This window comes from Vanacampus margaritifer, chromosome 2 (genome assembly GCF_051991255.1).
Source record: "Vanacampus margaritifer isolate UIUO_Vmar chromosome 2, RoL_Vmar_1.0, whole genome shotgun sequence".
In the NCBI taxonomy this organism is placed as follows: domain Eukaryota; kingdom Metazoa; phylum Chordata; class Actinopteri; order Syngnathiformes; family Syngnathidae; genus Vanacampus; species Vanacampus margaritifer.
The window spans coordinates 51,446,593-51,460,461 of record NC_135433.1 but is presented as its reverse complement, the minus strand read 5'-3'; the positions used below and the strand labels follow the sequence as shown (position 1 = coordinate 51,460,461).

Genomic DNA, 13,869 nt, shown 5'->3' with positions numbered 1-13,869 from the left:
TTTCTTGACGATGATCTCCCGCTGCGTACTATTCATTCAATTCTATTCATTCATTCTATTCATACAATTCGATTCAAACCACATTTTGACTGTGACAGGACAGAAACAAAACGAACCGATATTAGTCAAGTCTAAAGCAAATAGTTTATTATTATTATTATGTTTTTGTTTAATGTTCAACGGCGAGCTGGTTGTGAATACTGCTGTAGATAAATATGATGGTGATATTTTTTCTGTTTGGAAGGATTTGTTTTGTCGCCGTCTCAAACCGGAACTGTAGGTGGCGATATACAATTTATCAATGCCTGAGAAAATGTCACAAGACAAGCGCGACGAATAAGGCGTACAGCCGTACACAGCTAGCACAATAAGGTTAGTTTTGCTTACAAACTATTCCTCGATTGCATTGACATATTTAATTTCACCGCCACTACATAATTGAGATATTCGTAAATAATAGAAATTTGTGATTCTATCCTCTAAAGAACTGTTATGCCTTTTCTTCTATATGAAACGACAGCTAGCTGGCTAGGACACACCAGCTAACGCCCAGCTAGTAGCGTTCGAATGAGCTATTGCAATAATGAAATAACACGCAGTTCATAATATGCTGTTATGGAACGTATAAGTAAAACCGAAGGGTGATGAACGTCATTCACGTTTTCCTGGTCTTAATTGTTTGTAGTCGTTCAGTGTTCACAAAACCCCCCAAGGATATTTGGCTTTGGCGTTCACACAGGATCTTTTCAGAGGCGACTTGGCAAGCCATGGGTGTCATGAAGTGTCATGGGAACAACAGGGAAACTGGAAGAGTCACAGCAAGGCACAGATGTAGATGTCCTTGCAAATTAAAGGGAATTAAACACCCGCGGAAACGTTGAACAGTTGTTAACGTGCAATCAAAAGTTTAGATGAAAGCAAATTAAGTTAACCTGGAAAGGTTGCAGTGCGGTCTAGGTTCATCCTGAAATTTCATCTGACTTCAGTGAATATCTCTGACTTTTTTGAGCAGTGTATGTATTTTACATTGCATTTTCCATGTATACATTGCTGATCCTTACATCATACTCCTGTGGTTCTCAGAAAATGGACACCCGGTTTACTCGAGGGAAATCCACCATCTTGGAGCGCCCCTTGACTAGACCCAAGACTGAAGTCAGCGTCAGTGCGTTTGCATTGCTGTTTTCAGAGATGGTCCAGTACTGTCAGAGTCGTGTGTACTCCGTTTCGGAACTGCAGACGCGCCTGGCTGACATGGGCCAGAGTGTTGGCTCTGGCATGCTGGATGTGCTGGTGCTGAGGGAAAAGAATGGCAAGAGGGAGACAAAAGTGCTCAATATGCTGCTCTTCATCAAGGTTTGTGCTTTCAAACAAGACCAAAACTTTAGTTATGTGCTACCAGTGAGGGCATGCAACAAAGTGCAAATGTTTTGTTATGGTACCCAAGTAGATTTTTCAGATATGTGCATTACAATTTTTTCAGATAATCTTTACTCCCTATACTTGATATTTTTGGGATTGCATGTGAAATGCATTGAAGTTGTGCACTCTTTTCATTGTAGGTGAATGTATGGAAGTCTTTGTTTGGGAAGGAGGCGGATAAACTGGAGCAGGCCAATGATGATGACAAGACTTATTACATCATAGAAAAGGAGCCCCTCATCAATGCTTACATCTCTGTGCCCAAAGAGAACAGTAGCTTAAACTGTGCTGCCTTTACTGCAGGCATCGTGGAGGCCATCCTCACACATAGCGGCTTCCCCGCCAAGGTTACTGCCCACTGGCACAAAGGCACCACACTCATGATCAAGTTTAATGAGTCGGTCATAGCCCGGGACAAGGCTTTAGATGGCAGATAAGGACAGGCAGGGAGGTTGCCCCCCCCCCCCCCCCCCCCACCATCAATGCAGGACAAAGATAAACAACAATTTCATTCTGCACCACCTTGCAGTTATTTCTTTATTTTGGAATCCCTTCAAGATTTATTCCTATTTCACTTTGTTTCAAGAGACTGCAGCCTCTTTCACACTGGCCAGCTAAGCTGACATTTTCCCAGCTCGCTGCCCTGTGTGTAAGGTACCGATATGTGACGGGATTTGAAGGGGACCCGGGAATTTTCCAGCTTCCGATGTAGTATCAGAGGCGTAACTGAGGTGGAATCGGAGTGTGAAGTTTTACACCAGAGATTCACCATCTACACCACTTTAAAAAAAAAAAAAAAAAAAATTAAACTTAAAAAAAAATGCTATCGTCACACTGCTTTATATGGGTATGGAATTAATTATTGTCTGGTTTTGACAAGTTCTTCCTGAGAAGCACAGGCTAATAAATCCTGGCTGATATACCAATTTACCCGGAATACCATGTGGAAGCGGCTTGTGATGGACACGTACATCATCATAAACAGAAAAGATGCTTTTATTTGGTTCCGTTTTCTATGTTCATCTTGTCCTATTACATCATGAGCAAAATTCCAACTTGGTATGGTATACCTATTACATCTGTTTTGATTGTTGTATTTGTCTATATAATTTATATGTGAGGTATTTCATTGAATCGGTTTATTTATATTATTAATTTGATGAACCAGTGAAGGGAAAAAAAAAACATGGTTTGATATGTCCTCATAAAACTTCTTATAAAAGGATATGTTGTTGTCCTGAACTGTTGTACAAATCCATGTGCCCAACAATTTGTAAATAAAGGGCGGGATCAGCCTGGGAACTCTTCCTTGTTTATACTACAGCCTTCCCTGCTTTGCAAAACATGTTTTCTAAAGTGTCTGAGAAAGGGCTTTGCTAGCCCGGTTTCCCACGCTAATGAATAAAAGACGGAGCGGCACGCGGTCCCGACAGAGTCAGCTGCGGAACACGTACGATTGCCCAGCCGTTTTGCAGCTCGTTCTACCCGGACCGTGGGCTCTCCGGTCTAGTGTCAAGGTAAGCGCTGATGATCATATTATGCTGCTTAACGTTGTAGTGTATTGATTGCTGTTTGCGGGGAATAAAAGTTACAATAATTCTAGTAAAGCAAGTTGTGAGTATTTCTGTTTGCGGGGAATAAAAGGTAAATTATAGCAAATCGAGTTGTGACTGTTGCTGTTTGCGGGTGAAGGATATTATAACATTTTAATACCTATTTTCATATATCGATTATTGTTACTGATCATGAACATTTAATTCTTCATTTTAAGTTTGTCAAAGTGTCTTGTGTCCTGAGCAGGGCACATGATGTTGACCTCGTATGTTCTGGGTTAAAGCTGGGACCATATTATTTAGTCTAGAAAAGTTCCTTCTCATCACTTTGTACGAAAACATATTTTCGCCCTTGATTTTGCTATACACTGATTGGTCCAGAATTTCTTGTTTTATTTTGTACACGTACATTGTGGTCTTGAACAGAACTTGTTTTGCTTTTCCATTAGTCACGGTCATTGGTGCTTTTGGGTCAAATGATAAAGTGAGATTTTGTTATGAAGAAGAATATGAAAAGTGCCTTGAAAATATACATATTTTGGCTAGAGACGAACACAGCTGCAACTGCACTAAGAGTTCTATTGTTTGACATGTCCTTCAACTGTATAACACATTTGCTCATTCATGAAGGGAGAGATATTCTGCTTGGAGACTGAATTGTAATAAAAGGCTGGCCCTTCGAGAGGAGGGTGTGCATTGTTGATCAGAACTTGTCGGAGTTTGATTCAATGGTGCAACAGGAGATCTCCTTTAAGAATTATCCTGCGCAGGAAACTCTGTTCATTTCTCATCTCACCAGTTGGTTTATTGAACACGCAAAAAGTTATGGATTAACTACACCCCTCAGTTGGTGATTTTAATATACCTTCTTCAGTTGGTGACCTCCGACGGCAAGGCGTTTGGCGGTTGTTGCGTTCGCGGACGGTTTGAATTCCTGGCGCCATATTAATTGAGGTAAGTGGAGATCTTATCCACGTTTGAGGAATTCTTTCTGTCTAGGAGCGCTCCGGCCGCCATGCGTTCTTGTAAGATAACTAAATCAAGGGTGAGATTTGTGTGAGCAGAGGTAGAAGTTTAAGTTGTTTGGTTGTATGGAGTCAATGATTGTGGAATTTCCTACGGTATTTGAAGTATACATATTTGTGGTGCACATTGAATTGAATAGCGATCGCTTGTAAGTCAGTACTGGGAAACATTTTGTCTTTACAATTTGGTTTTTACAGACGATAGATACGTAGATAATTGATTTGAAGTCTGTGTATATGAGGTTAAGAAACTGTTGAAGCTGAGGTAGCGCAGTTGACATAAGATTAAGTTGTTGAAGTTGAGAGTAAATCAGCTGGGGAAACATTATTGTTGTAACCAAGCGTTAGATGTGTGGGCATTGGTTTTACGTCCATACATATTTAAGTTGAGAGAAGTCGGCTCAAAAAGCATCTTTGTCTTGATCCCTGCCTGATGCGCGGGAGAGACAAACACTTTGTTTTTATGAGTAATAGATTCTTGGGTAATTAGATAACAAAGATCCTTGAATAAGTGTTGCCGATTAAAGCTGCGGGAGGATCGACTGCTTCATTTTCTAGGGACAAAGGACTCAACTTATAGGAAGTCAGATTGACATAAAACGGATTTAGTACGCCGTTTTAAGATTAATCGATAGGTCTATGAATAATTGGATATTGACATTTTTAGACAAGATATAAGAGATAAGATGTATTGACTCAACTCGTGTAAGTCGGGCTGACTAAAGCATATTTGATACGACGCTTTAGATCAAGCCAATAGGTCTATTGAATATTCGTGATTAAAATTCAAAGACAAAGAAACTGTTGAAGCTGGGGTAGCGCAGTTGACATCCGGATATTTATGTGTTGATATGTCGTACAAAACGACATGTCTTGTCTGTCCGTTGTGTGTATGCCGTCTGATCGGTGAAGAAACTCTAACGTTACGGTAAAATCTTAAAGGGACCGCGACGAGAACAGTTGATTAATTCTGTTATAAGTGAGACGTCACTTCATTTAAATATTAATACAGCTGAACTATGATAATTTACAATATAATATAATATAATACAAATCAATAAGCTATAAAATACCTGAGTTAATAATTAAGACGAAACATGGACACTCTATTTGAACTCAAAACACAGTGGTTTGACCCGAATGGGATTCCGTTGAGTTTAGATGGGATGACGCTGGATAAACAAATTGGGAACGCATGCGCTGTGGCTATAGGGATTTTACCTACAAAGGCTAAACGAGAAACAAAAAAGAACTTTGCGACTGGATGCAAGACGGCTGTAGAAAAGGTTATTTTCCGTCATTACAATCTGCAGTGTGTCTAATCTCTTTGATGAAGAACGTTGAACTTGCATGTGTGAAAAAACGTCACGAACTAGATGAGCTGGTGCAACACACATCTGTAATTTCTTCGAGTGGAAGAAAAGCCAGAAATGATCGAAAGCTTGTTGACAAAATAATGAATAATGCTAGAATACTAGCTTTAGGTATTTTTGTGAAGTTATAACCATTTATATAACTAAATAATGATATAAGACTAAATGATTTGACCTGATATGACTTCCGCTAGTCGGAATTAAAGCTTCCGGATTAATCATACCGTTTAAATAATGACTTAAAATGTAATTAATATTGAACGACGGGACTTGATTATATTGTGAAAAAGGTTAGTTTATTCTAATAAGATATGGCATTTGTTCGATGGTTTTAATGACGGCAATTTAACTTTGAATGTGCGTACACGGCGACCGCCCGTTAATAATGTTATGAGTGTATGTAATTTTATATAGAGGAGAGTCCCGGACGTATCTTTAAGAAAAGTGTATTGAAAAAATGATGAATACTGAAATGTTGCTTTGCAAATAAAATAACTGTATAATACAAATTTATGTAATAAAACAAATTAAGCCGTTTAATAAGCGCTAAACGGGATAAATTAATTAGACGGTAAAATTACTAATAAAACTTCTAACGCTAAAACCCGCAATTGTCTGCGTTAAATAATTGAACGACATTATATAAATTGTTGCCGTAACTGATTTTATAAGCCCCTTACATAAATTTCTTAAGCACTAATGTTGAATACTTAAACTGGCTTCACGAGTGCAAATACGTCATATTTAAAATTATGTTTGATATAAAACGAACGAATATTAATACACAAATAACATAGAGAGGTATAGTTTTAAGATATTATAAAATTTAGATGCATATCTTATGCTTATAGAACATAAATAACTTTGACTGATTGTAGTTGCTATGACTCTAGCTGACCGCTAGGTGTCACCCTTTAATCAATTAATGACGTGAGTCAACTGGAAATTTTAGTTGCTGTGACTCATTTTGACCACCAGATGTCCCCTTTCTCAAATTAAAAAATGCCAACAGCCATCAATCTTTGTAATGAGGTCAAATAAAATGTTTTTATAAAAGGTAATGTTAATTGTGTGATTGTTTTAGATTAAATAGTTTAGTCTCTACTCTTATTTTAATAATAATAATAATAATAACTAAAAACGAATAACTTGGATGGCAATTAATGTGGAATAATTCTTTATATAGATGATTGGTTTTTTCCCTTATAATTTTGGTTGTGCGCGAGAACATTGTTTAATAAATTTTAAATATCTTTTCAGAATCAGGAGACACACCCATTAAGGACAATTGGGGTCCCACCAAAGTGCCATATTCCGGTCCTGGGGATGAAGTAATGTGTTAATTATAATTTAAAAGGAGTTTTTTTTTATTTATTTATTTTTCTCTCCGATGTTTATAAATAGAAAATAATTTTAATCTCTCCTGAATATATTTAACCTTTGAATTCGACATTTGAAGTCTCATTACAAACAGACTGGGGAAGCTATCTGGAAGAATCACATTTTTGACATAATTTGAGGTGCTATGGAATTAAAAATCATTCCTGCTTTGACGTTTGACCAAAGGCTGACTTTACGGGCTGCGGCCTCCATTGAGAAAACATTAATTGAAAACTACACACTTATCAATTAACTATATTTGTAAATTGTTAGAGTATATCTGTCCTATCTTATCCTAAGTATTATTTATGAAGGTATGCAAAACATATTAAATTAAATATTGTAAACCATAACAATTTTTGACATATAATTAGCAATTATTTTAAATTGTAAACTTTCATTGTTTTAATTATTATTATTTTTTATTATTTTTTTATTTTTTATTTAATTTTTTTAATAAAGGAAGTTTTGGTTTTAATATTTACTGACATGTTATAACCTAAATACTGTTGGGGCAGATTTTAATGTTTTCAGTCGAGTGAGGATTATTGGTCAAGGGTCATTATTCCGGAACAAAGTCAACTGGCGGGACACAGACCTCTTTAAAACCCCCACCCACAAAGAAACTGCGACTGCTACCACCATCAGAGGGGCGTGATGCAGCCATCATCACAAAACATCCTGCCAATACCTGATGGAGAGGGGAGGTTCCTGGCGCCACCTGTTGCCACAATGACTGTGCCATCATATACAAATGTGATAAAAGAAAAACTGCTCCACTGCCCAATGCACACAATGCTCCGCACGAACTGTCCTATGAAAAACTGCTCCATATGCTCTGCACAAGCGTCCTTAAAGCATTCCTGCGTCCAGAACTGTCCACTACGATGGTGACTCAACCCCACAAACAATGCTTTCCTTGAATTAGTGATACCAGACCATATGATGTGATACTGACTGTTTACGCTGCACTCTGTTTTTGACAGATATAGGGTGATAACATTTACAGTAAAACATTTCGTAAATATAATGAACTGATTGACAACACTATATACACACAGATTTATTACATTTTAAAAACGTTTGATGTCTATTTTGATTTGATCTGATTTGTTTATCTCTGTCTATTTTAGAACAGTCAGCTTTTTGGACAAACATCAACAAGGAGGACTGGCAAGCTTAATGGTAACATTAAAACTAAGGGCAACTTTATGTATTAATAATAATTGATGAATTGGCTGAAAACTGAGATTCTTTGTAAAATTCATTGGCATAAGCTACAATATTTTTATAGTACAAAAGATAATACAGGTAAATTTCGTCTGGTTTCAGAAATTGAAACAGCTAATATGAATACAGACAGATAAGATACAATTTATTTCAATCTTAATTATTATATTTTACTTTTTTAAGTTTGGTCTTCTAGTGTTTTCCCGAATTCTCTTTTGAAATTTAAATAGTTGCTTGGGACGCATTGTCGAATTTGCTGGTTAAATGTAAAATTTTCCCCTCTTTCTAAACAAAAAGCAAGCAAAATTTATTTACTGCAAAACTTTATATATTAGTCTGAAAGAGTCTCTAAAGCGATTTTTTTTTTTTTTTTTTTTTCAGATGGGGGAATTATTGGTTGGTCTGGGTATATCGTCGCGAAGGACACAAACAGTCCATGTTAAATAAATAAATTTAAAATTAAAAGTTAGTCTTAATGCGATAATTATAGATAGTCCGTGAGAATGAATTTTACAGGAGGACAATTGGGGATTTCCTTGACCATGGAGAAGGAGTAAGTTTTGGCAGGGACGGCGAAAATAAGGTGAATATGTTCCATTTCTATTTCTATTTTTCCCTTGGGGCCCTGGGGTTAGATGTTATTTTTTGATTTTATTTGTTGACGAAAGTTGCATTTATTTAATGGCTGGAAGCACATCCATGCTATATCTATAACAATAAATATTATAAAACATTCCAATAATTATTACATTCTGTAAACAAAATTGGCCTCGTCAGATTTGAACTGGCTAAAGATTTTCATTTTTTGCATTTAAGAATGTGCTCAGGTCATTAAAGTCAGCCAAAGGCTGGATCCTAATTAAATGTCACAACAAACAGAATTTTTTCCCACAGGAGAGGCCTACAGAACTTTACTAACATTTACTAACCCCTAACTAATAACACTACCAAAATGCTCTTTCAAAAAGAAGGGATGTGAATAAATGTTTATTAGTGACTAAATGAAAATATTTTGCACCCAGATAAGGTGATGAAAAGGTCAATCTAGTCCAGTCCACGGGGCACCTGGTTCCACATCTTGCCTATTAGACCAGCCGGAGGTCCGCCTTCTACTCAACCCCCACCTTCAGGAGCCAGCCACCACCGGGAATCAACAGAGAGACCAGCCAGCTGCTCCAGTGACCAGACGTGCCAGCCGAGAGGCCATTCAACTGCTTCCAGTGTCAGCTAACGAGCTGAGGAATTACTACATGAAGATTGAGTTTCGCTGAGGACGTCTTTCGAATGGAAACAGGAGGAATGTGTCCCTTTTTCCAGGGCATTCCACAAAGAATGAGTCACAACTTGGGAAGATAAAATCCCGGTGACCGATTTTTGCACCCCTGGCAGTTGGAGAGAGGCAGAAGGACCCTCTTCAAAAAAAAAAAAAAAAAAAAAAAAAAGGCTCTGTTCAACCTTCTGCTGATGCTGCTCAAGGAACCTGAGTGCACCATCCACACAAGAAAATAAAGAAAGTGATGACTGTTTAAAAAAAAAAAAAAAAAAAAAGAAAAAATCACAAGATGGCTGCTTCGAAGAGACAATGCGTCTTCAATTGCGTCTGCATTACGACACTCTTTCTTATACTGACTGTTATGCCAATTTTGTGTTTTTGGGATCCCCTAACCACATCTGTAAACGCAACCACAAAAATTCGGGCTAAGCGAGACATGAACTCTCCACACATTCCCTGGGTTATATCCAAAACGTATGATGACTCAGTCACGGTGACAGTTGCCACAAACACAAACACCTCTGTCAAAATTCCCATTACGTCATTAAAAGGATTTAGAGGATGGGAAGAGACAAGGGGAGGAATATGGGTGAAATATTGGTGGTATTTGACAGGAAATGTTGCGCAACTAGATTGGGGTACTTTTATAACCACCCAAAGTGGACAATATTGGCCACCGGGAAAAAGCAAGGAGGCTGTTTTCTTTTCTAAAAGGACAACACTGCGTAAAATGGGAGGTCAACTAGAATTAACCTTTTCCATTCCCGACGGGAATATACGACCAGCTAATGTAACTCTGTACAACACCTCCTGTTTTGGATTACTGTTATGGGCATGGTCCCACGGCGTTGACCCACGTTTTCCTATTCTAATCTGTGTAAATAAGACTATGAGTAAGCTAGACCAACCAAAAATGACTAAATACTCAATGGAGAATGGGGTAAAAGCTGTAAGTGTACCGATTGATGGTGTAATTGAATGGTTTAGGGTTACTACAGGAGTGTCCAAAAGCAGCAACAATTGGCTATTGCTAGCACACGAGGCAGCACACGCCTCTGGTAAGGAGTGTGTAGTATGTGTGGGACCACGACCTTTATTGAGAGTAATCCCGGCTAAAATCGAGGAACAATGTATAATGGAAATTATGAATAAAACTGCCCCAAATGCCAAATGCTCTCAATGGGATAAGATATATCCACTAGTGAATTTGCAGACAACTAAACCAATATTTTCAAAGGAAATTGCAGATGGTAATTTTTCATGTATTAAAATGACAGGTACCGGAGAACAATTGGGAGAACTAGATCACATTTCACACTGCACTACAATAATAAATGTGGGTCAAAAATTCAAGCCGCAATCAAGGGCTGACATTTGGTGGTGGTGTGGGCATAATCAGATATTTGACAAGTTGCCTTGGGATGGCAAAGGATATTGTGCTCTCATCACCCTTCTTCTGCCAGTACAACTTTTTCCCACCTCGGTTGATAACCTTTTACAAATGATTGACACTTGGGAACCACAATCTTCTCCTCCTTTCCATAGAATTAAACGATCTTCTTGGCAACAGGAAAATGTCCCCACCTACATTGATGCAATTGGAGTGCCGAGAGGTGTGCCAAATGAATACAAATTGACTAATCAAATAACTTCAGGATTTGAATCCCTAATTTGTTGGTGGTGTACCATTAACAAAAATGTAGACAGAATTAATTATGTGCATTACAATGTACAAAGACTAGGAAATTGGACTCAATCTGGATTTGAAGCTGTACATGGCCAATTGGCTGCCACATCTTTGATGGCTTTTCAGAACCGAATTGCACTTGATATGCTATTGGCAGAAAAAGGGGGAGTTTGCTCAATGTTCGCAGATCAATGTTGTACCTTCATTCCTAATAATACCGCACCGGATGGTACTTTAACTATTGCAATTAAGGGACTCCGGACACTTAATAGAAAGATGAATGAACACTCGGGTATAGACACTTCGCTATGGGATAATTGGATGACTGTATTTGGCCGCTACAAAACCTTAATTTCCACAATTTTGATATCAATTGCTGTATTTACGGCTCTAATAACAATATGCGGATGTTGTTGTATACCCTGTATTCGTTCCCTTTGCGAGAAAATTATTTCTGCCGCAATTGAAAAACAGGACGTACGAAATAAGTCTTCTTACATGATGATGGAGTCCGTTACTTCCTCAGCCCGGCCTGCTGCAACATCCGATGTAGATCCCGCTGGAATCTTTGTGTAAAATGTTTAAATATTTAGTTATTGGGCTTAGTGTTTACGTAAGCCCAAAAGGGGGACTGAAGGATATTATAACATTTTAATACCTATTTTCATATATCGATTATTGTTACTGATCATGAACATTTAATTCTTCATTTTAAGTTTGTCAAAGTGTCTTGTGTCCTGAGCAGGGCACATGATGTTGACCTCGTATGTTCTGGGTTAAAGCTGGGACCATATTATTTAGTCTAGAAAAGTTCCTTCTCATCACTTTGTACGAAAACATATTTTCGCCCTTGATTTTGCTATACACTGATTGGTCCAGAATTTCTTGTTTTATTTTGTACACGTACATTGTGGTCTTGAACAGAACTTGTTTTGCTTTTCCATTAGTCACGGTCATTGGTGCTTTTGGGTCAAATGATAAAGTGAGATTTTGTTATGAAGAAGAATATGAAAAGTGCCTTGAAAATATACATATTTTGGCTAGAGACGAACACAGCTGCAACTGCACTAAGAGTTCTATTGTTTGACATGTCCTTCAACTGTATAACACATTTGCTCATTCATGAAGGGAGAGATATTCTGCTTGGAGACTGAATTGTAATAAAAGGCTGGCCCTTCGAGAGGAGGGTGTGCATTGTTGATCAGAACTTGTCGGAGTTTGATTCAATGGTGCAACAGGAGATCTCCTTTAAGAATTATCCTGCGCAGGAAACTCTGTTCATTTCTCATCTCACCAGTTGGTTTATTGAACACGCAAAAAGTTATGGATTAACTACACCCCTCAGTTGGTGATTTTAATATACCTTCTTCACGGGGAATGAAAGGGATAATCATTCTAGCATAGCGCAGGTGTTGATTACTCTTTGCGGGGGATAAAACGTACGATTATCCTAGCACAGTACAAATGTTGATTGCTGTTTGCGGGGAACAAAAGACACGGTTATTCTAGCAAAGCATATCAAGTCTCTGTGTATTCATTGTTGCCGCCGACCACTCACGATCCTGCATAAAAATATAAAGGTGAAGTAGTGTTTTCCACAAAACAACCAGTCAACATTGTCTAAGGCCTCATCTCTACATTTATTCTGGGGGGGGGGGGGGGGGGGATTCTGATTTATGTTAATCGTTTTACTTGGGTGACAATCAATCACGATGGATGAGTATAATTCAGCCTCAGAGGACTGTTAGGCACATGTTATGGAGCCATTCTTGTACTAATTTACGTGCTGAATTGACAAGTGGTTATATATTCAATGTTGACTAATTTGTTTTGTCCCCATACATCATGTAAAATTGTTATATGTAATTTAATCCTGGACACACAAATCTTGCATGTAAAGTTAATGAGTATAATCTTGAAATGTTCTGTTGGCATCCCAGCTGTGTATGAACACATGAAGTAAAACTGGTACATGGAGAATTTTATGGTTGTGGATAGCAGTGAAAAGTGTGATGGGAAAATAAACACATTTTTATGGAGGCTTTATATGCTACTGTGTTTAAATGTTGGTCATTATGGGGAAACTTGGAGAGCTAAGTTTATTCTTGAAGTGCCACTTTGTATAAAATGCTTGAGAAGTCAGGGTCAACAGCTCCCTCTCGGAACCCAGATTGATAAGCACAGGCGCCCCACAGGGCTGCTCCCCGGTCCTCTTCACGTTGGTGACCACAGGCCAGTCGTCATTAAAAGCAATCACATCAGCCAGGTGGGTTCATACAGGTATCTGGGGGTCCACATTGACAGCACACTCAGCTGGAGGGTACATGTTGGAAGTCTCTGCTCCAAACTCCAACAGCGTCTCTATTTCCTACGCAGACTTAGGGTCTATGGAGTGGAGCAGAGGATCATGCTGTTGTTCTACCGAGCTGCATTGGAAAGTATCATCAGATACGGCATTGCGGCCTGGTACGGCAACCGGACTGGCCCAGAAAATTGTTACTGACCCGACTCACATTCTGCATCATGAGTTCCAGCTACTGGCTTCCGGCAGGAGATTCAGGGCCCCCAGAACCAGGCTGAACCGCTACAAGAACTCATTCCTGCCGACATCCATCAAACTTCTTAACAACCGACATTAACTGCTGCACTTTTTATTTAATTTTATCTCTTTCTATTCTGTTGTTTTCTCTGGAACTGTTTCCTGGACAGAGTCCAGGAAAAAGTTCCCCATGGGGAAAATAAAAGTATATCGTATCGTATCATATTGTATCGTATCGTAACCACTGCACCTTTACATAAAACAAAACAAATTTTATTCTCTAAATTAGGTAGGAATTGGCTTTCTGGCAACATATGTTCTAGTTATGTTCTATACTACTATTATTTATTTATTTTAGACTGATACCAGTACAGTACTAGTCACCGA

At 38.3% G+C, this 13,869-nt stretch overlaps 1 protein-coding gene across 1 annotated transcript; it reads left to right on the top strand.

The window, feature by feature from the left end:
- Positions 1 to 254: 254 nt before the first annotated feature.
- trappc5 (trafficking protein particle complex subunit 5) lies at positions 255 to 12,150 on the top strand. The gene is made up of 4 exons (XM_077559617.1): positions 255 to 372; positions 1,084 to 1,356; positions 1,563 to 5,286; positions 6,634 to 12,150. The coding sequence occupies exons 2-3, from the start codon at positions 1,087 to 1,089 to the stop codon at positions 1,857 to 1,859; spliced, it is 567 nt and encodes a 188-aa protein (XP_077415743.1). The 5' UTR covers positions 255 to 372; positions 1,084 to 1,086; the 3' UTR covers positions 1,860 to 5,286; positions 6,634 to 12,150.
- The last annotated feature ends 1,719 nt before the right edge of the window (positions 12,151 to 13,869 follow it).

Bases quoted from the DNA above. Each gene is read 5' to 3' on its own strand.
- trappc5 (XM_077559617.1), top strand. From the start codon at position 1,087: ATGGACACCCGGTTTACTCGAGGGAAATCCACCATCTTGGAGCGCCCC. The intron at 1,357-1,562 runs GTTTGTGCTTTC...TTTTCATTGTAG, and splicing joins ATATGCTGCTCTTCATCAAG to GTGAATGTATGGAAGTCTTT.